This window comes from Enhydra lutris, unplaced genomic scaffold, assembly GCF_002288905.1.
Source record: "Enhydra lutris kenyoni isolate GAN:26980312 unplaced genomic scaffold, ASM228890v2 scaffoldscaffold20, whole genome shotgun sequence".
Taxonomy (NCBI): Eukaryota; Metazoa; Chordata; class Mammalia; order Carnivora; family Mustelidae; genus Enhydra; species Enhydra lutris.
In genome coordinates, this window is record NW_019154104.1 from 2,587,191 (window position 1) to 2,610,189 (window position 22,999).

Consider the following 22,999-nt stretch of genomic DNA (forward strand, 5'->3'; position numbering starts at 1 on the left):
TTAAGATCAAGTGTTTCAAGAAGAGAATCCCATCCCCCACAAGACAGAGGAGGAAGAATACCCAGATCAGTGGACTTTATAACTGTGGATTCCCATCTGCCTATGCCCATTGTCACCGTGTGCCTTATACCTATTGGTTCAAAGGTTGTAAGAGCTTCATTACCCCCACTCGCCCTAAACAACAGCAACAACAATAGCAACAAATAAAAAAAACCTTTCCTTTTATATTTCCGGTCCCGGTCTTATGGTAAAGTCAGGCCCAACTTGAGCCCCCACAGAATGTACAAGGCTTACTTCATGGCGTGCCTTTGTTAACCTTAAAAATAAAAGTCCTTTGTTTTACCAGCAGAACTGGGTTTACTTAGGAATAGCAGAGAATTGCAATTCGGGACATGCAAACTATGACAAAACCATAGAGATAAGTCCAACAGACAAAATAGAGGAACTTTATTTTATGGAGGAGGAAGTTGGGAGGGGTTGTTTTGAACCAAAGTCGGTTGGAGAAAAGCAGCAGTTCATGATGACGATTTCTCATTGATTGAATTGTAGGGGTAATCAGTTTCTTGTAGGAGATGCAGTATGCATATTTCCCTCTTGGGGCCTATAAATGAGGATTCTTTCCACTGAGATGCTCTGCTAGGGGTCTGTGACTGATAGTTCTTTGGGTAGTGGACATTGAGTGGTCTGGCTGTCCATTCTATCCTCCCTCTGAGTCCGCTTCAGTGGAATTTCCCTTAATTCATGTTTACAACTCAGACTCAGTCTGTTAGTTACACTTTATATGTTATGAGGAGACCCGGTCACATCTTTCTTCAGAAGGACCATTCAAATCTTTGTCCCTCAGTTACTGGTGAGTGGTTTTCAGGGAACTATGGTGTTTGGTTGGTTGATTGAGTCCACACCTGCTCTCTGTCACCATCTGTAGTCAGAGTTTATACCGATTCTTTCCTTTTATTCTTTGAAGTTGGGTAGGGCCTCAGTGAGTAACAGTGTTCTGTTGAGCACCTTGGAGAAGCAGAACACTGCCCGAGTCACTGTTTGGTGGCACATGGCAGAGGCTGATTATTTGGCACTTTGGCAGAGATGCCCCAGTGACCCTTTGTGTTCCAGGAGCTGGCCCAGAAATCAGCCCACTGTCTAATTCTCATTCACCTCCCCATTCTGCGTTTAGTGACAACCTTCCTTTCATACATCCTTCTAGGAAGACTGCATTCTTAGCTGAAAATGCCCCCATACATTCTCCTCTTGCAGCTTTGGTAACGGCAGTCCCTAAATAGCTTGTTTGTCACTCTCAGGGGTTAGTGAAGAAAACTGTCTCCCCCCCTCCCCTCCACTGCTCCTGAAAAATGTGGGCCCATTTGAGATTAGAGCTGAGTCCTCGGGGCACAGGTAAACTCGCCTGTTCACATTCTTCTCCAGACAGGACACTGCAACTTTTGTCAGTCCTACCCCACCCCGTGTTACACCTTTGTAGGTCTTGGGGTAAATTTTTTCTGCTCACATCTGTAATCAAGGAGCTTCTGTGTAAGAGGGAGAAGGGCAAACTAGAGTTTGAATCCAGACTTGTAATGCTTAGTAGCCAGGTAACCTCAGACATTACTAAATACTTCAAAGCTTCCGTTTCTTTCTTTCTTTTTTTTTTTTTTTTAAGATTTTATTTATTATTTGACAGAGAGAGATAGAGTGAGCGAGAGAGTGAACACAAGCAGGGGGAGTGGGAGAGGAAGAAGCAGGCTTCCCGCTGAGCAGGGAGCCGGATGCGGGGCTTGATCCCAGGACCCTAGGATCATGACCTGAGCTAAAGGCAGCTGTTTAACAAGTGAGCCACCCAGGTGCCCCCAAAGCTTCCATTTCCTTATCTGAGCAAACTGAGTATTCTACCACCTTCCTGGTAGGACGGGAGAATTAAATGGGATGGCAGCTTTGAAGTGCCCAGGGTGGCAGCTGGTGATACATGTTCATTCTCCTCCTCTCTTCTACTTCCACCCTGCTGGACAATAGAAATCATTAAATCTGTCTTAAATTTAAATTTATGTTTCTTGAGGGCCTACTGCGTATGCTTGGCACTGGCCTTGGCATTAGGAGTTATGAGTAGAGTTGGAAATGAAACCCCAACTCTGATCTTCACGCCTGAGTCCAGCCTTGCTTCAGACTCCAAGCCAGAGTGTTAATTATCACCTGCTTATCAGTGACCCTTCTGGAGCTGAACAGTGCGCTAGGCAGCAGACGGGGACCTTCCTCCAGAGGACTAGCCTGCATCCTCTTGGAGATGGGGGATTCTGAGTGGGGAGAGCAAACACATGTACAACTTAGTTAGATGGTAGGGTGAAGGAGGTGAGACCAGGAAGTAGCAGTTGGTGAAAAAAAAGAAAAACATCATCTTCTTTCCCTTAACCCTTTCATCACTACCACTGTCAAGGGATGCGTAGTAACATTTGTTCATGCACATGGAGTGGCTTGGCTTGCCAGCTCTGCTGTCATCCCACTGTCATGTGGGCTTTGCTCTGTAGGTCACTGCACTGGGTGATGCTCCAGGCCTGGAGGGAATAGGATGAAGGCCAGTGGGCCTCTTGGCCGCCCTTCCTTTAGCACTCATGACAGTAGGAGGGGGAATGGTGGGGGCACAGCCATAGCTGGCAGCCTGTTCCCCTGAGTCCCTGAGCTGCAAGAATGGGAGGAGGTAAAAGGGTAACAGGCCATATGGAGGCCATTTGTCAGTCAAGAGAGCAGCCCAGACTGCTCTGCTGAGAAGGCAAGTGGGGAAAGGGGCTGGTGTCACTGAGCTGGAGCAAGGGGAAAGCAAAGCAACACCTCCCGACCAAGGGCTCATCCTGCTCTATTCTCGGCCTGTCCTGTCTCCAGGTAGCCAGACAGCCCTCTAACAACCTGTTTTCTTATTTTTGCCAAAGCTTTTGCCCTACCCCATTCCAAAAACCAGAAGTAAAGGTCTGGTTTGCTATGTGAAAATGAATGTAAAGTTTATCAGTTCCTGATATGTGCCAGACATCATGCGAGTATTGTTTAGGTTGCATTTTTATCCTTCCTCTTAAACACTACTTGCGGGTGGGAATGACTGTCAAGGAGTAATAATACTCAAAACAGTTCAGGCCGTTGACAGGGTTGCAGATTGGGCCCCTGGGTCAAACCGAAACTCTTCTGGCTGACATCCAAGACCAGGCTCTGCCCTGTCCTGGCCCTGGTCCTGTCAGGTCAGGAGGATGTTTTCATACCAGATTTAGAGAACATGAGCTGTACCTTGCAGGGGCTTTCTCTTGGCTGTTACTTGTCCTTGCCTCATGTCAAATCAGGAACATGACAGTGCCTTGAAATGTGGGCAGAATTTTGCCCACACAGTCAAAGCAGTTTTCTACCAAGCATCTTCTGTCCTCCAGATTTTGTGCCAAGATCTGGGGATAAGAAATGAGCAGAACAAATACTTCCCCGGGGGCTTGGGTGGGTAAGTGTGGGGGTGGGGGACTGACCTGTGAGAAGTGATTGCTGCAGAGCCAACCACACGGTGACGGTTGGTAGAGAAGGATGCAGGTGTTAGGGGAACACAAAGGAGGAATAATAAAGCTGCTGTTTGTTGAGCACTAAGTATATGACAGACCTGGTACCAGGTACCAGGCGCTTTACCTGTGTACTTGTGACTCACGCGCACAGCCGCCCTATAGGTAGACACTGTGCTTTAGGATCCCTACTTTACTTACTTAGCAAGGGCACAGGAATGAGAAGATGGGGCCCAGCCCACACAGGGGTAACGGTTAGCAGTGTGACTCCAGTGCTCTCATTCTAGACCTGTGCTGGTGAGTGCTACCCTGTGCTGCTCTGTTCTCCCTGGCAGTGCTCTTTGGAATGGTTTTCTGGAGCTGGTGACTTGGGACTCAATCTCCAACGATGGGTGGGGTTCCAGATGATCCGTGTGCTTTCAGGTCAGGGTTCCCTGCAGGGGAGAGAAACAGCCCTTCTTTCAGAACAGCTGAGGGCTTTGCTGGCTGCTTCCAGGTTCTAGGAGTTTCCTTTCTGCAGCAGGGTGCCGTGAAGATGGTCCTCCTCACTGGCTCTGAACCCGTGGCTTGCATCTCCCCTTTCCTGTGAGGTGGAGGGAGAGAGAGAGGCGGGGAGGGACCCAGACTGACAAGACTGACAGACTCTGAAACCAGTCCCACTTCCCTAGGCCTCTGTGGGGGAAAATGGGGGTGGGGGCCTGGGAGGAGCAGTAGAGGCAGCCTAAACCATGGGTGGGCCCCCCCTTCTCTCCGGTGCCCCAGCCCTAGGGCCACACCCTGAGAAAGGCCTGAGCTGTGGCAGTCTGGCCCTCCCCCAGCATGTGGGAAGTTCTCATGAGAAAAGGGATCCCAGCTGGACAATGGCTTCCTGTCTGAGTGCTGAGAAGGTTTGTCTTTCAGGAGAGGAAGGTTGCAAATGGCATGAGAAATTGTCTCTTCCCTCTCGCTGCCATCGTTTGAGACTTTTGACTGTTTGCTGGGGGGGTCAGGAAGCAGAAAGCTGGGGGATGCCGGGGACAGAAGCAGCCCTTGGGTATCACTTGAGTAAGAGAACTCCTCTTGCTGTTTTCCTGTTCCCACTACACACCCGAGGCAGGAATCTGCCCAGAGGGGTGCAGAGGTTTCTTCAGGAGAAGCACCTCACACCTCGTGCTTGACTGAAAACCACCCCAGCTACAGGACTTTGACAAAGGAATCTTGGGTAGGGGTGAGGCCAGCCACTCAGCCAACTTCAGACAAGTTTGCAAATGTCAGAAGAGACCTCAGAGGACATCTGGTTCAGTCCTGTTGTGTCATAGAGCCCACTGTCCACAGGCAGTACCCAAATTGTCTTTGTCACTGAGCTCCCTTTCCAGGATGTGGGTATGGGAGGAGAAGCTGGGCTCGGAGACCCTGTTTCTGCCCGGTGCCGTGCAAAGGGAAGTCAGCCTTCCTGGGTTCAAATCCTGACTCTGCCTCTTTCTGCTTGGTGCCCTTGAGCAAGTTCCTTAACTTCACTCAATTTACTCATCTAATAACTGTATAGTAATTATGTTTCTTACAGGGTCTTTGTGAAACTTAAATGAGTTACATATGTAAAGTGTTTGGACTGGTGCTTGGCATTTAGTAGTTGGTCAGTAAATGTTAGTACTGAGATGTTTAAAGGCGGCCTCAGAAGAAAGTTTTTAACTATAGTCAGATGTGATCACTAGCCCCCCACCCCTGCCTCTACATTTGTCCTGAATGTCCACTCCCAGCTTTCGTGGGAGGTTTTCATGGCACCTCTGTGTGAGCTAGCCTTTTCACACTATAGGATGACTTGTCCCATCACATACAGAGTAGCAGAATGTTCCAGAAGCTTGGGCTTAGTGTGTCGGGAGGAGCCGCAGTACGGCACGCAGAAATGAGAGTCATTTACAAATGTGTGATCTGTGGCAGATTTCTCAACTCAGCTGAGCCCCATTGTTCTTAGGAAATAATATAGCACCCGCTTCATGTTAAGAGACAGCTCACAAGAGTGCGTGGCACATGTAATAGGCTATCTGCAGTAATTATTACTTTCCTTGTTTTATGTCAAAAAAGAAAAAAAAAAAACCCAAAACACCAGACTGCACATCTGAACACCTTTTTGTCTGTTTTTGCCTTGATTTTTCTCCGCCTCCTAAGTGCCCAGGGCTTCCTTCATATCTGCTGCATCATCTCTTATCTCCTACCCTGGGGCGTGGCTCTGGACCCTCCCCACAGCGTTCCATCCCCAGACACCTCCTCTGACTCTCAGACACAGACTCTCCTCCACGATCTCTGCCGTACAGGCTCCCAGCCCCATGTGGCTACTGAGAGCTTGAAGTGTGGCTAGTCTGACTTGAGATGGGCTGTAAATGTGGACTTAATAATGAAAAAAAATTAAATATCTCATTAATATATTTGTGTATCGATCACATGTTGAGATGTAATCACTAATGTATTTTTTATATAGTAGGTTAAATAAAATAGATTATTAAAATTCATTTCATGTGTTTCCTTTTACTTTTTCAATGTGGCCAGCAGAAAATTTTTAATTACCTATGTGGCTACATTATATTTCTGTTGGACAGTGCTGTGCTAGATATGTGGTGTCCATCTGGTCCTTCCTCCCCTCCTTATTTTTTTGATCCTGTTTCTCTTTGCCCTGGGGTCTCACCTTCCTCCGGTTGCCACCAGTGCTCGGATGAGTAAGAGGTGTCAGGCTAGTAGAAAAGCTAACCTTTTAACACTTCCTTCTTTGATTTACATTAGAGTTGGATACATGTGAGTCTGTCTTCTCTAAATTATAAACCTTTTGTGGGTCACAAAAGGCTGTCACATGGTCCTGTGACATGGGTGGCCCTCTTAGGGTGGCTTGTGGGGAGAGGCGAGCTCCAGTCCTTTGATGGAATCACAACCAAATAGGGACATTTACAGTACTGCTTCCAGTGGTGTCCCTGATGATTGCAGCTGCTGGGTTTGTGTGCTGGGTTTCGGGGAGCCTTTTTCTTGTCCCCTGAATTCCCAGGAAAACTTTTCTCTGGCCATCCTTTTTTTGGATACCTTGATTAAGCAGCTACTTCTCTGTGCTCAATTTTATTCTCAATGTTACTCCTCTGATTTAGTCTAAAGCATTATTTCAAACCTGAAAGAGAACACTGACAGTTTCTTAAGCCCTCAGTCCCAGTGTTTGGGAGTAGGATGTTTTCTTGAGAACTGACATCAGCCAGAAACCTCTTTTGTTGAGTCTTCTTAAAATGCACGTCTCTTTCCCCTCCTCAGGCTGGCGGTAGTACTGCTTCTTCCCTACACCGCCCTTTGCAGGGGCTCAAGTGCTTGTTCAGTTTGTTAAACTGAACAGTTTGATCCTGGGCCCCTTCCTGGAGCTCCCTTTGATTTGCTTGTTACAGAATCTTACAGAGTTTGCTTTGTTTATTGCCTCTTCCTCCTCCTCCTAAGAGGCTGGTCCCCACAACAACAAAAACAAAACCCATTTAGAAGGGCTGATGGAGGGTTCTTGTTTTCTACCGAGTGTTTGAGGCTACAGTGACTTGGAGTGGAAGATCAGCCAGCTTCCTCTGCGTCTAGAGCATCTGTCCCCTCCCCAACCGGTTGGATGGCCTTTCCCTGAATGACTGCTGTGCGCCAGGCACTCTGCAGCCCCTGAAGAATTACCTCTCTGCTTCCTGTGCTCACTGGAGGCCTAAGTGGCTATAGGAGATAATGGAAAGCAGAGAAGGAAGCTAAGGAGAATTAATTGATTTTTTTCCTGTAAAATTTCTATCTTCTGGCTTTCTCGCTCTTTTAAAAATTATGCAGCTTTGCCAAATCAGATGAGTTCATTGTCTTCTTGCGGTTGAGAACAGAGCTTGAAACTCCTTCTGTGGACCAAGTGTTGTTAGAGAGAGAGCCTGATGCGTAGAGTAAGTCAGCCTCCTGCCCAGAAGGGTGGCTTCCAGAAGACTCTGGATGATTATTTGCTCTTCCTGATGTTCTTCCCTTTCTTGTTAACCCTGGCATCACTGAGAGGGTCCTCTGGAACATCTGCTCTTTGCCATGACTCTCCTGCTCTGATGTTTGACTGGGCAGCAGGGCAATATTTTTTTCTTGTGTTCCTGGTGTCTTAAAATGACCTTGCCTCCACCTACCCACCCCTTTTCGTTTTTACTTCTACAGCCTCCTTACTTCCTTGGACCCGGGACAGCCTCTTTGCAATGCTGAGCCCGATGCATTTAGATTGTCGCCTTTGTCTGACCGTCATAGGAAGCATAAAATAAGTGCGTGCACTTAACCTTACCGTGCTAGCATTGCTCTACTGTTGACTTACTCTAAGGCTCCCTCAAGCTCTGTCCGTCTTTGATCAGATTCAGCTTCTCTTGTAGGTCTGCCCTCTCAAGACCCCTCAAAAGCTCCCTTTGTCCTTTGAACATAGTACAAACACCTGTTGCAGTCAAGGCCCTCTGCAAGATGGTTTCATTGCTTGTCATTTTTTTCTGGATTTCTTTTTCTTTTTTTTTTTTTTTTTAAAGATTTTATTTATTTGTCTGTCAGAGAGAGAGAGAGGGAGAGAGAGCAAGCACAGGCAGACAGAATGGCAGGCAGAGGCAGAGGGAGAAGCAGGCTCCCTGATGAGCAAGGAGCCCGATGTGGGACTTGATCCCAGGACGCTGGGATCATGACCTGAGCTGAAGGCAGCTGCTTAACCAACTGAGCCACCCAGGCATCCCCTTTTTTCTGGATTTCGTTGTATTATGCAACCTAGCTAACTAGGGCTGCTTGATATTATCTAGGCTTTACCTATACTTTCCTATCTCTCTGCATTTGCTTAAACCTTCTTCTGATGAGATAAAGCCCCACTTGAAATGCTGCCCCCTTCCTGAACCTCGCCTACTCTATCCCTCGTAAGATGTGTTCTCTCCTGCATTGTGCTCCCTGTCTTGTGGCACTAATCATGTTCTTTGAGGTGTATTAGAATGTCTGTTTGTGGAGTATCTTTGGAAGAATATGAAAGAAATGGGTGCAGTGCCTTCAAAGAGAGGAACTGAGTGACTCAGAGGCAGGAGAGGGTTTACATATCATGTGTATGTATTTCCTATGATTTTTTTTCCTTGTAAAATTATTCTAAAAAAACACTGAGGGGTACGTGTATAACCTCAGAGAAGGGAAAATGTCCTTTAGACACAAAACCCAGAAGCCATAAAGAAAACAACTTTTAAAATATATGTGTATACTTATTTGTCATATCCTTATTTGGCTCCAGGTACCTGAGTTGCTTATCTTTTTTAACCTTTTTCAGAGTGTAGCACAATGACCCCTACGTAATAATAAATACTAGTTGAATTGAAATGAAATGAAATTTCAAGTCACTTCTTTGTAGACCTCATTCTTTTTCACTGATCAAATGAGTGCTCGGTGGTCTCCAGGGTTCCTCGCAAAGATTCGTGCAGATGTGGGCTTTATGGGCAGGAATATCAGCAAAGCTGGAGTGGCTTCAGAATGAGCCGTTCTTCCTCTGAGACCACCTTTCCCAGCACGCTGGACCAGTGAGTGGGTCCTGCCAGCTTCACGGAGCTGCCCTGCAGTGGTCAGCTTTAATTATGCTTCGGAAATGCCCCAATTAGACACAGTGCTAGGAGAGCCGGGGGATTTGTGGCAGGCTTGTTGCCCTGAACAAAAGAAGGAAAGTGTAAAGAGTAAAGCCATTTGTAGAGGTTTCTTTGGAAATCCAGTTGGCCAGCTTCTTTGAACCAGTTGGCTAGAGTTGGAGGAGGCATCAGAAGGAGTATGGTGGGTCTGTCCTCCTGTTCAAGACTTCGGGTGAGGTGGGTGAGGTGGGTGGCGTGGGAAGAATCTGGAGAAGGCATGTCCCTGGTTTATTTAGTCTCATCTGTTAGTTTCAGAGAACAGAGAAGCTGTCCACACCTCTCCTGTGGATCCCCGGGCCACCCATCCCGGCCTTGTCTTCTAGTGAATCTTTGCAAATGAGTCTTTTCTCCCCACCTCGGCAATAAGCCACTTGTAGGCAGGGAACTATCAGCTCTTCTTTGACGTGACCACCCCCCACCCCCACCCCCACGCCTGGCTGGCAGTCAGTTTGCTTACTAGCAGTTTGCAGGTTGAAGGGAAGTGGTATTTGGTGAGAGACTGTGAGGTCATCTGTGTGCGAGGGAGCGGTGGGCAGGCCAGTGAACAGGATGGGGCACAGTCAGACTCCAGGTCTGTTAGAGGAAGTGGGGGGGGGAAACAAAAACAGAAAAACCAGCAGTTCTTATTTTCATACAGATGTTCTTGTGATAGTCAGGATAGGGGCAGGGTATCTGTCAGCAAAATCAGATGTCCTTTGGAAACCTTTATCTTTTTTTTTTTAAGCATTTAAAAAATATTTTTATTTATTTATTTGACAGAGAGATCACAAGTAGGCAGATAGGCCGGCAGAGAGGGGGAAGCAGGCTCTCTGCTGAGCATAGAGCCCAATGCGGGGCCTAATCCCAGGACCCTGAGATCATGACCTGAAGGCAGAGGCTTAGCCCACTGAGCCACCCAGGCACCCCCGCCTTTATCTTTCTTGTATTAGTATGGCTTTTGGAAAGTTGAAGTTCATGGTAGCCGGCCATCCTGCCTGCACATCTTCCCCCGCAGGCCAGCCTTCCAAACAGCACTTCCTTTTGTGCCCCTGCTGTGTCCCTCCTGTTATAGCTAGGGACACCCCCCAATCCATTCTGTAGCATCTCTCCAGGATTGGAAGGGCAGGCCATGGCATCAGAGTCCCCTTCTTCTCCAGCTGCTCTGACAGAGTCGACTGGGTAGGTCTGCCCTTATACACTGCCTTATGCTTGGCTACAAGTCCTTCAGCTTCTGTGGGCCAGTGTGCTCATCGACAAAGGGTGTGATGATCCCTTTCTCCTGGAGCTGTCAGCATAAACAGGATGGGAGGGGAAGGTATTTCTAAAGCTAAGTAGTCCTCCCTGAACAAAACATGTGGCTTTTACTGTGGGACAGAGACAAGTGCTGGCAGTGACTCCTCCAGTCAGAAGGTGGGGGCTTGAGAGGGGGCCCAGGAATCCATCAGATATCCCCTCTCAGGCCATGAAGGCACATTTTTATCACACAGTGGACTCCTCGCTCGTATTGATGCTGGAAGCAGGGGTAATGTGTCTCCTGCCCAGGCTGACGGTATTTTACCACCTTTCACTCTGATTCTTTGTATGTCCCAATAGGTTTTATCAAAACCATATTATGTGCTAGATCTCTGTGAGTTCACAACTTTGTCAGAGTCTGTCACTCCCTTATGGATGCAGTCCTCTCCAGGCACGTGCCAAGGGAAAGGGGCAATGTTGCAAGCAGCCAGACTTTCCCTGTGGCCAGCGTGCTTCCCTGTGTCCTTGGCAACCTGAATTTCCAGAGTTTGGCCAACAGCCTTTCCAAGGGAATGGCTCTTGGTTCCTCCTGTGGAACTATCCGGCTCACCGTCGTGGACGGGATTCCCACTGGAAAACCCCAGCACTATAGCACCGTGCATTCTCTCTGTCTTTGCAGTGTGTTCGCTGCCCCCAGAGCCAGAGAATGGTGGCTACATCTGCCACCCCCGGCCTTGCAGAGACCCCCTGAACGCGGGTAGCGTCATTGAGTACCTGTGTGCTGAAGGCTACATGTTGAAAGGCGACTACAAGTACCTGACCTGTAAGAATGGAGAGTGGAAGCCAGCCATGGAGATCAGCTGCCGTCTCAACGAGGGTCAGTCTGGCAGATGCGAAGGGGGGCTGCTGGGGTTCTGCTTCCTGTAAACTGACAGGCAGTGGTGCCCACTTCCTCCAGAGCACCTGTGCCATGGGGCAGTATAGCTCCTTTGATGCCCTGCGGCCTCTCTTCCTTTGGGATTTCATGTCTTTGTGCAGGACATCTGGGGTTGCTGGTGTGTGTCCTGCTGCATTTCAGCTGAGCCACCGAGGGGCTCTGAGCTTTACTGAGGCATCTGTTCTGCTCTGTGAAGTCCCTTTGATGCTCAGCATCTCCTGTTCACCCAGCCAAGTGCTGGTGACCTTTGACCGTGTTCTGCTAACACCTTCTGGAGTGTCTCTTTTATATTATTTTACTTTGAATGGAAATGGACTGTTTTGTTATAGAGCTACAGTCTAGCTGGACAGAAGACCTCTCCCCCTCCTGCCTCCGCCTGTCATGCATGACAGGAAACTCCAGCTGCCTGCAGGAAAGCGTGTGTCAGACAGCCGTCTTTGTGCTTCACACTCGGGCCCCAAGACCATGACACCCCAGAGAAGGCTGGGGACCAGCCTGAGATTTACAGCTGAAATCACAGGATCTTAGAACAGGGGGTTATACAGCCCCGCTCTTACCAGTTTTCCTGCCACGTGCTGGAAACATGGGCGGGACCTCAGACTGTGGAAGGCCAGGGACATGCCTGATGGTCCTGAGGACAGCCTCAGAAGGGGTTCATAAAGGCCAGATCTCGGGGGGTTGGGGAAGTTAGGCGTGAGATGGCCCACACCGGTCTGAAGTGAATTTTAAAGATTTTATTTATTATTTGAGAGAAAATGAGTGAGAGAGAGCATGAGAGAGGAGAAGGTCGGAGGGAGAAGCAGACTCCCCAAGGAACTGGGAGCCCAATGCGGGACTCAATCCTGGAAGTCCGGGATCATGACCTGAGCCAAAGGCAGTCGCTCAACCAACTGAGCCACCCAGGCGCCCCTGAAGTGAATTTTAGATTTAGAAACAGGATGGGGAAATGGCCCCTCTCCTTGTATGTAAACACTGTTCCGCATGTCAACTTCTAAAGTGGCCAGAGCTGTGGTACCAGGCAGGGGACCTTGGATGAGGTCAGCTGTGGGATTTCTGTGTTCTGGGTCTGGGTATAACATACTCCTGACGATGGTTTATTTCTGTAGACAAAGATGCCCACACGTCCCTGGGGGTCCCCACACTGTCCATAGTGGCTTCCACTGCCAGCTCCGTGGCGCTCATTCTCCTCCTCGTGGTGCTGTTCGTGCTGCTGCAGCCGAAGCTGAAGTCGTTCCATCACAGCAGGTGAGCCCTTGTGGGGTGGGGTCGGGGGGAGGCGCATCTTGGGGTCTGGCCTCTGACTGCACAGTGGTGCTCGCGAGACCAGCAGCCTCTTCTGCCATATGTGCCCTGGGAAAGGGGACGCCCTCCTGTGTGTTCGACTCCTGGATGTGGCTGGCCCTGTGCTTATCACTTTGCCCGCATTAGATTTATCCTCACAGGAACATTGCAGATCAGGAAGCTGAGGCTCAGAGAGGTTAAGTCAAGGTCATCCCTCTAGATGATGACTGCCTGGAAAGTTAAACTTAAATATGTCCAATCCCTGAGCCACGTCATTTGCCCTGCATTGGTGGTTCTCAAAGTGTGGTTCCAGTGGCATGGGCATCACATGGGGGCGTATTAGGCATGGAGATTTTCAGGCCCCACCCCAGACCAACTGAATGAGAAACTCGGGCTGAGACCTAGTAACTGAGTTTCTAAAGCGCTGCAGGTGATTCTGCTGTGGACTCATGTTTGTGAGCCACTGTCCTGTCCCTCTAGTTCCTAATCCTGGCTGCACATAGGGGCATCTGCTGGGAGTTAAACACAAATACCAACACCTGGGCCCCTACCCCCAGACATTCTGATTAATTTGGTTTGGAGTGGGAGCCTGGCATTAGTGTTTTGTTTTGTTTTTTCTAAAACTTCCCCAGTGGTCCTAACATGCAGCTAGGATTGGCAGCCACTGCACAATACCGCACTAGAAATGGGGGAGTTTTGCCTGCTTTGTTACTTTTCTTCTTCCGTGAGTGCATTAGCCACAAGTCATCCTAGACTAGGTAGATGAGATGGCGGATGGGTGGCAGATGGTCAGGGGCTGACCCTGTGTGTATCCCTTAGGAGGGACTCCTCTCCAGGGCTGTCCTGGCCTCTGGGGTTGCCTGGCGTGGCCCGGCAGCCCCTCTTTCCCCTGAGACTGGTTTATGTGCGCTCATAGCCGTTCCTCAGGCACTTTTGCCATCCACAGGCCCAGAGGAGCAAACAAAACTGTTTTAAATTAAAAAAAAAAAAAAAAAAAAAATTTTTTTTTTAAAGATTTTATTTATTTATTTGACAGAGATCACAAGTAGGCAGAGAGGCAGGCAGAGAGAGAGGAAGGGAAGCAGGCTCCCTGCTGAGCAGAGAGCCCGATGCGGAACTCGATCCCAGGACCCTGAGATCATGACCTGAGCCGAAGGCAGCAGCTTAACCCACTGAGCCACCCAAGCGCCCACAAAACTGTTTTAAATAAAATGCTTCCTGGTCTGGAATTTACAGACCAGGTCCAGGTTAAGTCCTGACGTTCTAGGTGTGATTTTTCTGTCTCCTTTTTATGTTTTGTTTGGGGGAGCAGGTTCCAGCTATTTTTTTTTTTTTTTTCAAGAGTTTATTTGTTTATTTGAGAGAGACAGAGATTGAGAGAACAGGTAGGGGGAGGGGTAGGGGAAGAAGCAGCCTGTCCGCAGAGCTGGGAGCCTGATTTAGGGCTCAATCCCAGGACCCTGGGAACAGGAGCGGAAGGCCTCAGTTTAGCCTTAACCCATTGAGCCCCCAGGCACCCTGCAGCTATTTTTTTTTTTTTTTTAAGGTTGTTAAACAATTAGTAAAATAAAGAGGATCTGGAGGGGACTGTTTACTTGAAAGAATCAGGTATTTCCACATAAAGTCAAGCTGATCTGCTGGTCAAGTCATTCAAATTAGGGAGTATTTTCCTCCTGTAGTTATCTGGTAAGTGTGTTAAAAGTAATGGGCTGATTTTTCCTGACTTGAGTAGAAGAATGATTTGGTTTTTAATAGGGACTCTGTTTAAATTTTGTGCTGTGTACACATACTAGGTTTTAAGCAAACAAACAAAAAGCATATAAGTAACGGGAGTTAAGCGCATAGCAGAATGCACACTGCTTTCTCTGCCCCCTTGCCATTAGTTTCCCTTCCTTCCAGAAATCTCCACGCATTTCTGAGTACCACTTCTGTCATCCTCACAGTGTCTGCGCCATTTGAATTGGGCGCCACAGATTTTGTTTGCAGGTACAGATGAGGAAATCCAGAGCTAATAACAACAGTCCAGCCCTTTACCTTTTGTGTCTCTGACATAATGCACTGAGAAGGACACGCATCACAGATGACTCAGTGTTCCAGGCAAACACTGACTTGGGATCTCCATCCTAAGGAAACAGTTCAGTCCAGATTGTGGAACATTCTAGGAGAAACCAGCCTGGACCCTACAAAAAGTGTCAGTGTCATGAAAGAAACTCTAGAAGAAAGGAGATGAAATAGGACTAACTGCAATGCATGATCCATAATTGGATCCTCGAAAAGAACAGACAAGACAGCAGCTGAAACATCTCTTTTGGGATAGTTAGAAAAATGTGTATTACAGTCTTAGACCGTTGTTCAATTTCAGGGCTGTAATGATGGTGCAGTTACATAGGAGAAGATGTTCTTGGGAGGACTGTGCCAAATAATGTTTTATGAGCAAAAAAATAACATACTTTCAAAATATCGGGGGCGGGGGGATGGGGTGGAAAGTGTGTGTGTATTAAAAAGTGATCCCAAGAAAGTGAATAAATCTCATACACATCAAGCTGAATAAAAGAAGCCGGACACATGTACACTTGTACCTGTACACATGTACACACACATTCATCGTATGTCCCACTCACATCAAGATCGAAAATACGCAGAACTTAGTTGCGGTTTTGAAGGGTTCATGTTTAGGCAGTAAAACTATTGAGATAGAAAGCAAAGGAATGATTTTCGTGAAAGTTAGGATAGTGATTAATTTCTGCGTGAGGAGGTAGGAGATCAGAGGGACAGTGGGAACAAGGGTGTCTGAGGATGCTGGCAGCATTCTCTGTCTTGACCTTAGTAGGGGTTATACTTCAGTTACCTCTGGGATAAAACAAGAAGCTATATATTTTTTCTATTTTTGTGTGTTGTTTGTGTTACAATTTACATACAATTAAGTTTTTTAAAAAAGGACAAAGTAACTGAGTCAAAAGAACAAAATTCCTTAGATTTCAACTCCAGTGTCTCACAGTGCTTCTTCTCCCTCCTTTTTTTAAAAACCGCTTTATGGAGCTTTAATTCCCATGCCATAGAGTGTATCCACTTCCAGTCTTCAGACAGTATATCCGCAGATAAATGCAGGCATTGTGCTCTTACTTCTACAACTGTTCTGAATGATGGCGTTATTTTTAGGTCTCTAGATTCCTAGTTTCTGCACAGGTCGAGAGGGCTGGGTTCCTGTGCCCAGAGGGTAAGAACAGAGTTTCTGGAAGCAGACGGAACTGGATTCACATCCCAGCTTCCTCCCTTACCTGCTGTGTGACTGGGCAGGTTACTTGACTTCTCTGAGCCTCATCTGCACTCTTAGTGAATCTGTCCCCGACAGGGCTCAGGTGAGGGTTCAGTGGGATAAAGCACTTATAGTGTTGTGCCTGGCACACTGTACGTGCTCAGAAATGGTTGGTGCTGTTGGTGCCGCGGCATCTAGTTGTGTGTTTTAATTCTTCGTCTGTCTTTTCCTTCGGCTGCAGGCGCGACCAGGGAGTTTCTGGCGACCAGGTGTCCATCATGGTGGATGGAGTCCAGGTTGCGCTCCCATCCTATGAGGAAGCTGTGTACGGCAGTTCTGGTCACTGCGTCCCACCTGCTGACCCCAGGGTGCAGATCGTGCTGTCAGAAGGGTCTGGGCCCAGTGGGAGGAATGGGCCAAGGGAGCCGCAGTTGCAGGACCAGGGGGCCTGTTCCTCTGCCGGCGGAGAGGAGGAGGCCCCGGGCCAGTCTGGACTGTGTGAAGCCTGGGGTTCTCAAGGCTCTGAGACTGTGATGGTGCATCAGGCGACCACCTCTTCCTGGGTGGCTGGCTCAGGGAACAGCCGAGTGGCATACAAAGAAGGCCCAGATTCAGAGAACAGTGACATACAAAGCCTTTTATCCCTCACGTCGGAGGACTACACAGATGGTAGGTGGTCTGCACTGAGCATGAATTAGGAGCTGCTTGGGGGCCTTGTGGGGAGTGAGGAAGGATTGTGAGCCTCTCTAATAATGGGGTACTGGGGGCAAAGGAAGCTAGTACTTAGGGGGCTAGCCTATAAAATAAGGTCTCACCCTAAGCTCCTGCTGGGGCTTTGGGATCTGTATAGGAGACTTTTGACTGTTTGTGAATCTTGATAGTTTGGAGTTTCCAAAATTATTTGTGGCTACAGGACTGTGCTAAATCAAAGGGAGGACAGCTGGTTGGAGGCGGGAGCGGGGTCTGTTCTTCTGTTATAATTTCTATGTTCCTGAAAGGCTAGGAGTGACAAGGAGGTATGGGGTCATATTACAGTGAAAATTGGAGCTGGTCTCTTCCAGGGCGTTCAGCAGTTTCATTTGAAACAGGAGTATGCCTCTCCTGTGTGATCGTTCTCCTGCCCTATCTCAGTTAAACCTCACAGGGATCGTGACAAGTAGGTGTTACTACCATTCCTACTTTACCGATGAGGAAACTGAGGCCAGAACATATGTCACTTTCCCGTTGGTTCGTGACTGAGCTGGCATTTGAAGCCGGATGGATCTGGCTCTGAAGCCTGTGTTTATAACCCACAGTGCCATGCTGCCTCGCAGGTGATTTGGGCTTCTCTGTGGCGGGCCATCTGCAGAGGGAAATTGCCACTTCCTGACCTTTTTTTGGAACCTGAAGGGTTGAATATCAGGATTGACTCAGTCACTTTAAACTATATCTTTACATGAAACCCCAGTGTGGTTCAGGATGAGGCCTAAACCTAGCTGTTTCCCTTTGGACAGGGCGGCTTCTGCACTAACCGGGCTCCCCAGGGGGGGTAACTCCTGTGCTTTCCAATCTTTCTTCCTGCAGATATCCCACTGTTGAAAGAAGCATGAGCGCTGCCATGGGCCTCTCCTCTCTGCGACGGTCCTCTCTGCCCTTCATCCCTCTCCCTGTGGGTTTGAGCACCCTGTACTCCAGCCACCCTACCCGGATACCTGAGCCGCCACCTGTGTATCTGTGTATCTCTGAGGGCCTCCACGCCCACCTTGCTGGAAACTCAAGGAAGATTCTCGCCATCTGCCTGCTGGACAGCTGGAGGAGCTGGCACTTTGCCTAGCCCGGCCTTCCCATCTGTGTCGGGGACATATTTGAATGTGCTGGACAGAACTCTTCCTCTCCCTGAGCCCTCCGGATCCCCCGCAGCCAGCTCTTTGGCGGCAGACCCCACCAGCCCGCACGGGCCTGAGAGCCGCTGTGTTTACTTGTGCCTTCCCCCACCCCCGACCCCTCCAGTCCCCCTGTCAGGCAGGCTGGTTGCCTTCCTACAAGCCTCAGTGGCTGCACTGCTGCCCTCTGCCGCACAGGGTGCCAGGCCTGGGGCTGGAGCTGGCCTGGCGCCGCTGCCCTTAGCAGGAGCAGATCCAAACGTGGCTGTGATTAGGGCGAGAATGCGGGTCCCTGGCCTGCCTTTGGTTGATAACTGGTGGCACATTTCTTTGGCTGAGGATGGAGGATGTGGAAAATCATGCCAAAGCTCTCCCAGCGCCCAGCCGTCCAGCTCGGAGGTGCTGGATCCTGGCCGTGCTGAGTTTCCAAGAAGCATGGAGAAGATGCCGAGGGAGGGAAGGAAGGTGGCTGAGAATGAGTATCTTCCTAATATGCAAGTCCTCACTTCCTACTTCCAGCATCGGCCTTCCTGGCCTTGATTTTCTCTGTTTCACTGGAGTGTAAGGGGAAGTGGCCTGCTGCCTCCTGGGTTGGCTCCTTGGCAACCTCCGCCTCCTCGCTGCCCACAGGGGCCTGCGTGAATCATCGCTGGGACGGGAGAGTTGCTGAGCCTCTGCAGAATGCCCGCATGGCCACTGGCATTGGGGGCAGTTGCCCCGTTCTGGGTTCGTGGTGACGAAAGAAGCCTGAGAGGCACAGACCGAGTCTCCAGGCAGCTGCAGGCAGCTCCGCCCCAGTCCTGAGGGTCCTCGTCACCACAGTCACGTGCCTTAGTAGCTGTGCCCAGGAAGCGTGCTGCTGCTTGCTGTGCCGCTGCTTTTCCTAGTCGTGTTTCCCTCCCACCCTTCCACGGGTCACCGCTGATGGACGACTCCCCGCTCTCCCCGCGCACCTGGAGAGGGGCTGACTGTTCTAGACACCCCGCCTTGCTGCTCTGCTGTGGGTGAAAGCTTGCCAGGCAGCCTGGCCCCAGGGCTCTGCTGTCGAAGGGGGTGGGCTCCGTGCTCCCCGATGCTTCTGCCGGGGGTGCTCGCGCTCGGCCGCCTGTGGATGCTGACCAAGGCCGGGGTGGCAGAGCTCAGCCAGCTGCTGCCGTCTGCAGAAGATGTGGCGCGGAGGAGGGCTTGCTTCTGTTCTGTGTTTGAAGCGCGGGGGCTGAGACGCTTGTCGCTGACCCCGCCTGCACCTCCGCTCGTCCCCGAGCCGCTCTGTTTGGGCTGGTGAAAACAATAAAGAACCCCTGTATTTTCAGTACCTGAAGAACAGGGTAGCTCCAGGCGTGAGCGGCCACAAAAATGAGGGGAACGGCCTCCTCTCAGCCTCCTGCATCCCTCTCACACGCACTTTACTACCCGCTCGTTCCCAGCCTCCTGGCACCACTGTAGTCTTCCTTCGCTCAGGGTAAGGGCAGTGCCTGCTGGGCCTGCGGGCACCCCCGAGTCTCTCCCCTTCCCCACCCAGGAGCCTTCACATGCTGTGTGTAAAGCCCTGGCCGGCGTGGTTCCATCTGGAGCAGGTTGGCAGGGGTGCTGGGACGCAGGCCTCTGAGGGACCTGCAGAAGACCGGGGGCCTGTCCTTGGCCTCCAAAGAGGCCGTTTCCGGAGACGTGCCTGCCAGCAGGGGCTGGCACGGGGCCCATCTGGAGCGTGGGGTCCCTACGGACCCTGGTTGCCTCATCACACGTGGGCTCTCCTTTACCCAAAGGGGTGCCCTTGTCTTCCTCCAGAAAAGAAAGCAGGGACAAATGGTGGAGGGATCCAAAGTCTCACTGTTGGGCTCACAGCCAGAATAATGGTCTAGAATATTTTTTAAAATGGAAGCTCTTACCCTTTTTTATATCATTACTCTGGGTTTTCTCGCCTAAGAGATTGTGCTGTTTGTTTTGGGTTTATTCAGCCACATGGGTGACCAGCTCAGCCCTTGCGAGGGGCGGGGGGGTGGGGGGTGGGGAAGGAAAGCCTTCTTCCACCTCGGCCGCCATTAACACCATCCTGGGGATCACAAGCCCAGACTTGCCTGCCTGGTAGGAAAGAAAGTTTGGATAAATGGGAAGTTAGTGTAAGCACTCTCCATCCACACCCCCCCACACATCATTGGCTTTGCCCAGGCCTCCCATTCATCTTGCACTTCTCTGAAGCAGTTGCTCAGCCATCAGCCAGGTGCTGATGTTTCTAGGGCTTCCAGGCTTTGTGGATTAGGGATTCCACAGCTGCCTCAAGGTGGAGCCTGGCGGAAAAACAAGGGTGGTGGCAGGTGGCAGGCTGTTAGTCAGGAGGCTGCCAAAAGAGCCTAGAGTGGGTGGGAGAAACTGCCCAGGGCCTGGCTTTCCAGGGCTCACATCTAGGGGAGTCCAGCAGAGGGCTTGTCCAGGAGAATGGCCCACACCAAAGGACTAAAAGTGTCTTTTTGCACACATGAGCTGACTCAGTGCAGGTTTTATATCCTGGTGACTTGCTGTCACAGGCCAGCGACTTTCAAGGGCCAGTATGTGGTGAAAATCACTTAAGATTTCCGTCCCTTTCAATGCCTTAGTTTTGCAGATAGGCTCTCTGTTTTGCCATTTCTGAATTTTGTGTGCTGTGTTCCTGTTTCACTGGTGTGAACTGTGAAATGGGCTGAGTCCTAGCCACTTTGCAAGTTCTTTTGGCTTTGCAAGGCATTTCATTGTGCATTCTACTAACACTCCATTTGCAAATAGAACTTAAGCTCATGTTGTCTTCCCCATTCATCCTTTCCTCCTCCTCCGCCTCTCCCCTTTCCCCCCAGCTTTCAAGTTCTGTGGAGAAGCCTGATGGCAAGACAAAGGTAGACTTTTCCTGCTTCTTTAGTGCTGGCATAGGGATCCACAGGCACTCAGCCTCTCCCCTCCTAGTTTTGCCTGAGCTCTCAAAGCACCTGCGCGCCACACAGCAGTGTCTCTTCCACTCGCAGGGAACATTGTCACATAGGGAATGGGATATGCTGCAAACACTTCTACATCCTTGCCTTTCTTTCCTCCTCACAGAGAATAAAGGACCCAGAAGGGAAGTGGTACACAGGCTTTATAACTTAATTCCAGATGTGCTTGCTGAGGACAGTGATTCTGGGGGCTTCTCTCGGGGCTGCTGCTGGGGTCCCTGGCTCTCAGCAGAAGGCCAGTCATTACCGGTGCCCACGGAGGGGCTGGAAGAGATTTTGCTTGGCAGAAGCATGGACCGAGTGGTAGAGTAGCTGGTTCCCTGGACAGGGAAAGGCAGCAGGCTCAGCTTTGCTGGGAAGCAGCTCCTCTCAGTCTCCAGTTGAAAACCTAATCAAATTTTTGAATGCAAATCTCCAGGTTGAGGCTTCTGTCGGCAGCAGAGCTAGCTGGAGGGCATGTAGGGGCCAAGCACTCAGATTGCCAGGCAGGAGGAGAGATGGACGCGGGTTGCATGGCAGCCCACCACACCCTGCCCTGGCTTCTTATCACACCACTATGGAATCCTTTGCAGAATGGTACTCCTATATAATGGTTTCAAATGACACGTGCATCATTGACTGTGCAGGATGTCACTCAATCAGTTTGGGTTTGCTTTATTTTATTTTATATATATATTTTTTGGTATCCTGTACATTGCAGTGGGTGTGAAGATAGTATTTTAATATTTGTACAAAGTTTAATTTAATTTTAATTGTTCTATGTATATAACTGCATTTCTAAATAATAATTAAAAAAAGGTTCTTATGAAGGCAGTTGTGAGAGATGTGATCCTTCCAGACAGTCTTTGCAGAAACCTGATATGGAAAAGAGAGTATGTGGTGAGAGCTCATGATGGGACGACACCCCAGCTCTAGGGAGGGGTCCCTAGCAAGAGGAGACGGGACAGGGAGTGCGCTGTTCAGGGAGGGGAGAGCACAGGCCTTGCTGGAAACAGATTCCGTGTCTCTTCAGACGTCCTCAGTGCCAGCCACTGTGCTGTACTGGGACTCCGTGGAACCTGTGGCGGGAAAGCGGGCAGTTCCAACAGCGTGCCTCTGCGATGAGGGAAGCTATGCCCAGGCACAGTCAGGGAACATCCTTTAGATGGAAAGGGCCACACACAGCCAGGCTAAGGGGCGGGACACCACACGTGCTTGTGGGCCCCGAGGCAGCAGAAAGCAGGTGCGGGGTTGGGGGTAGAAGGAAAAGAGTGGGGCCCAGGGCTGAGGGGAGAAGGGGCAGAGGCTGGGCGGCCCAGGCCCTTCGAGCGAGGAGTGGGGAGGTTTGACTGTCTTCTGTGTGGCTGCAAGTGCTCTGACAGTGTTAAACAATGATTAGTGAGCTCCCCTTTTCTGGGGGGACACGCTCTCCATCTCCTAAGAGGAATGTCAGGGGGATAATACTGTACCCAGAGACCACGTAAGAAGCTGTCAGTCTTGGGAGGAAGGCAGTGCGAGCAGCCAGCAACCCTTCTCTGAGACAGGGAGATGGAGGCATGGTCTGGGGAGGGAAAATGACTGGGAGATCCTAGGACCAGAGGGCAGAGCACATGGAGGCGGAGAGGCCGACTGGGTCAGAACAGCTACCACAGGTGGTAAGGGAGCGAGAAGAGGGAAGATGGGGAACTTGGGGATAAAAAATCAGGCCACTCTTGAATTGGCTCTGGGTTGGTAATTAATGGGCAGGATGTGTTTTTGTAATACTTAGCGTCAGGTGGGAAAACGTTTTAGGATCATCCGTGCCAAGTCTCCCCACTTAGTAGCCCCAGTCCTCAGGTCGGGTCCACACAAACATCGCTGCCGTTTGCTGCACGGAGGTGAAGGGAAGAGCATTTCACCAGCTTCTCAAAAGTCCGCGGTGGTACCGGCAGATCTGTCCAGGCGCTCACCCCATACCAGGCAGAGCTCTGGCACCCTGTGTGTATCACTCAGCACTTCAACACCACGTATAATGAAACCGAGGCATAAAGAGGTGCATTAACCTGCCCGAGATGGGGCTGGGATTGAACTTGAACCCAGGTAGTTCTGTGGAAGTGATCCTCCCTTCCATGTGCCATCTCCCAGCCCCGCAGATGCTGCCTGCTTCCCAAGGCCCTCACCGCCCCCCCTCTGCCTTTCAGTCTCTGTTCCAACCAGGGAGCTGCAGGCACAGGAAAAACCAGTGTCCTGGCAGGGAAATCACACCATTCACTAGGGGAACAAAGGACTCTAATCTTGAATCTCGAAGAATGGGAAGTGCCCAGCACGGTGTAGGGGAGGAGGCATTTCAGACCGTGATGAAATTCACAAAGCAGCAGGAGTTGCTCCCCCACAAGG

General features: G+C 50.0%; 1 protein-coding gene across 2 annotated transcripts in view; it reads left to right on the forward strand.

Annotated features, from left to right (window-relative positions):
* Positions 1-21,447, forward strand: part of LOC111148517 (sushi domain containing 6) — a 92,564-nt gene extending 71,117 nt beyond the window's left edge. For both annotated transcript variants that reach the window (XM_022505135.1, XM_022505136.1), the window contains exons 3-6: positions 11,028-11,225; positions 12,392-12,530; positions 16,064-16,491; positions 17,386-21,447. In XM_022505135.1, the coding sequence (XP_022360843.1) occupies positions 11,028-11,225; positions 12,392-12,530; positions 16,064-16,491; positions 17,386-17,411 (791 nt within the window). In that variant the 3' untranslated portion in view covers positions 17,412-21,447. The remainder of the gene's footprint in view (positions 1-11,027; positions 11,226-12,391; positions 12,531-16,063; positions 16,492-17,385) is intronic.
* Positions 21,448-22,999: the final 1,552 nt, after the last annotated feature.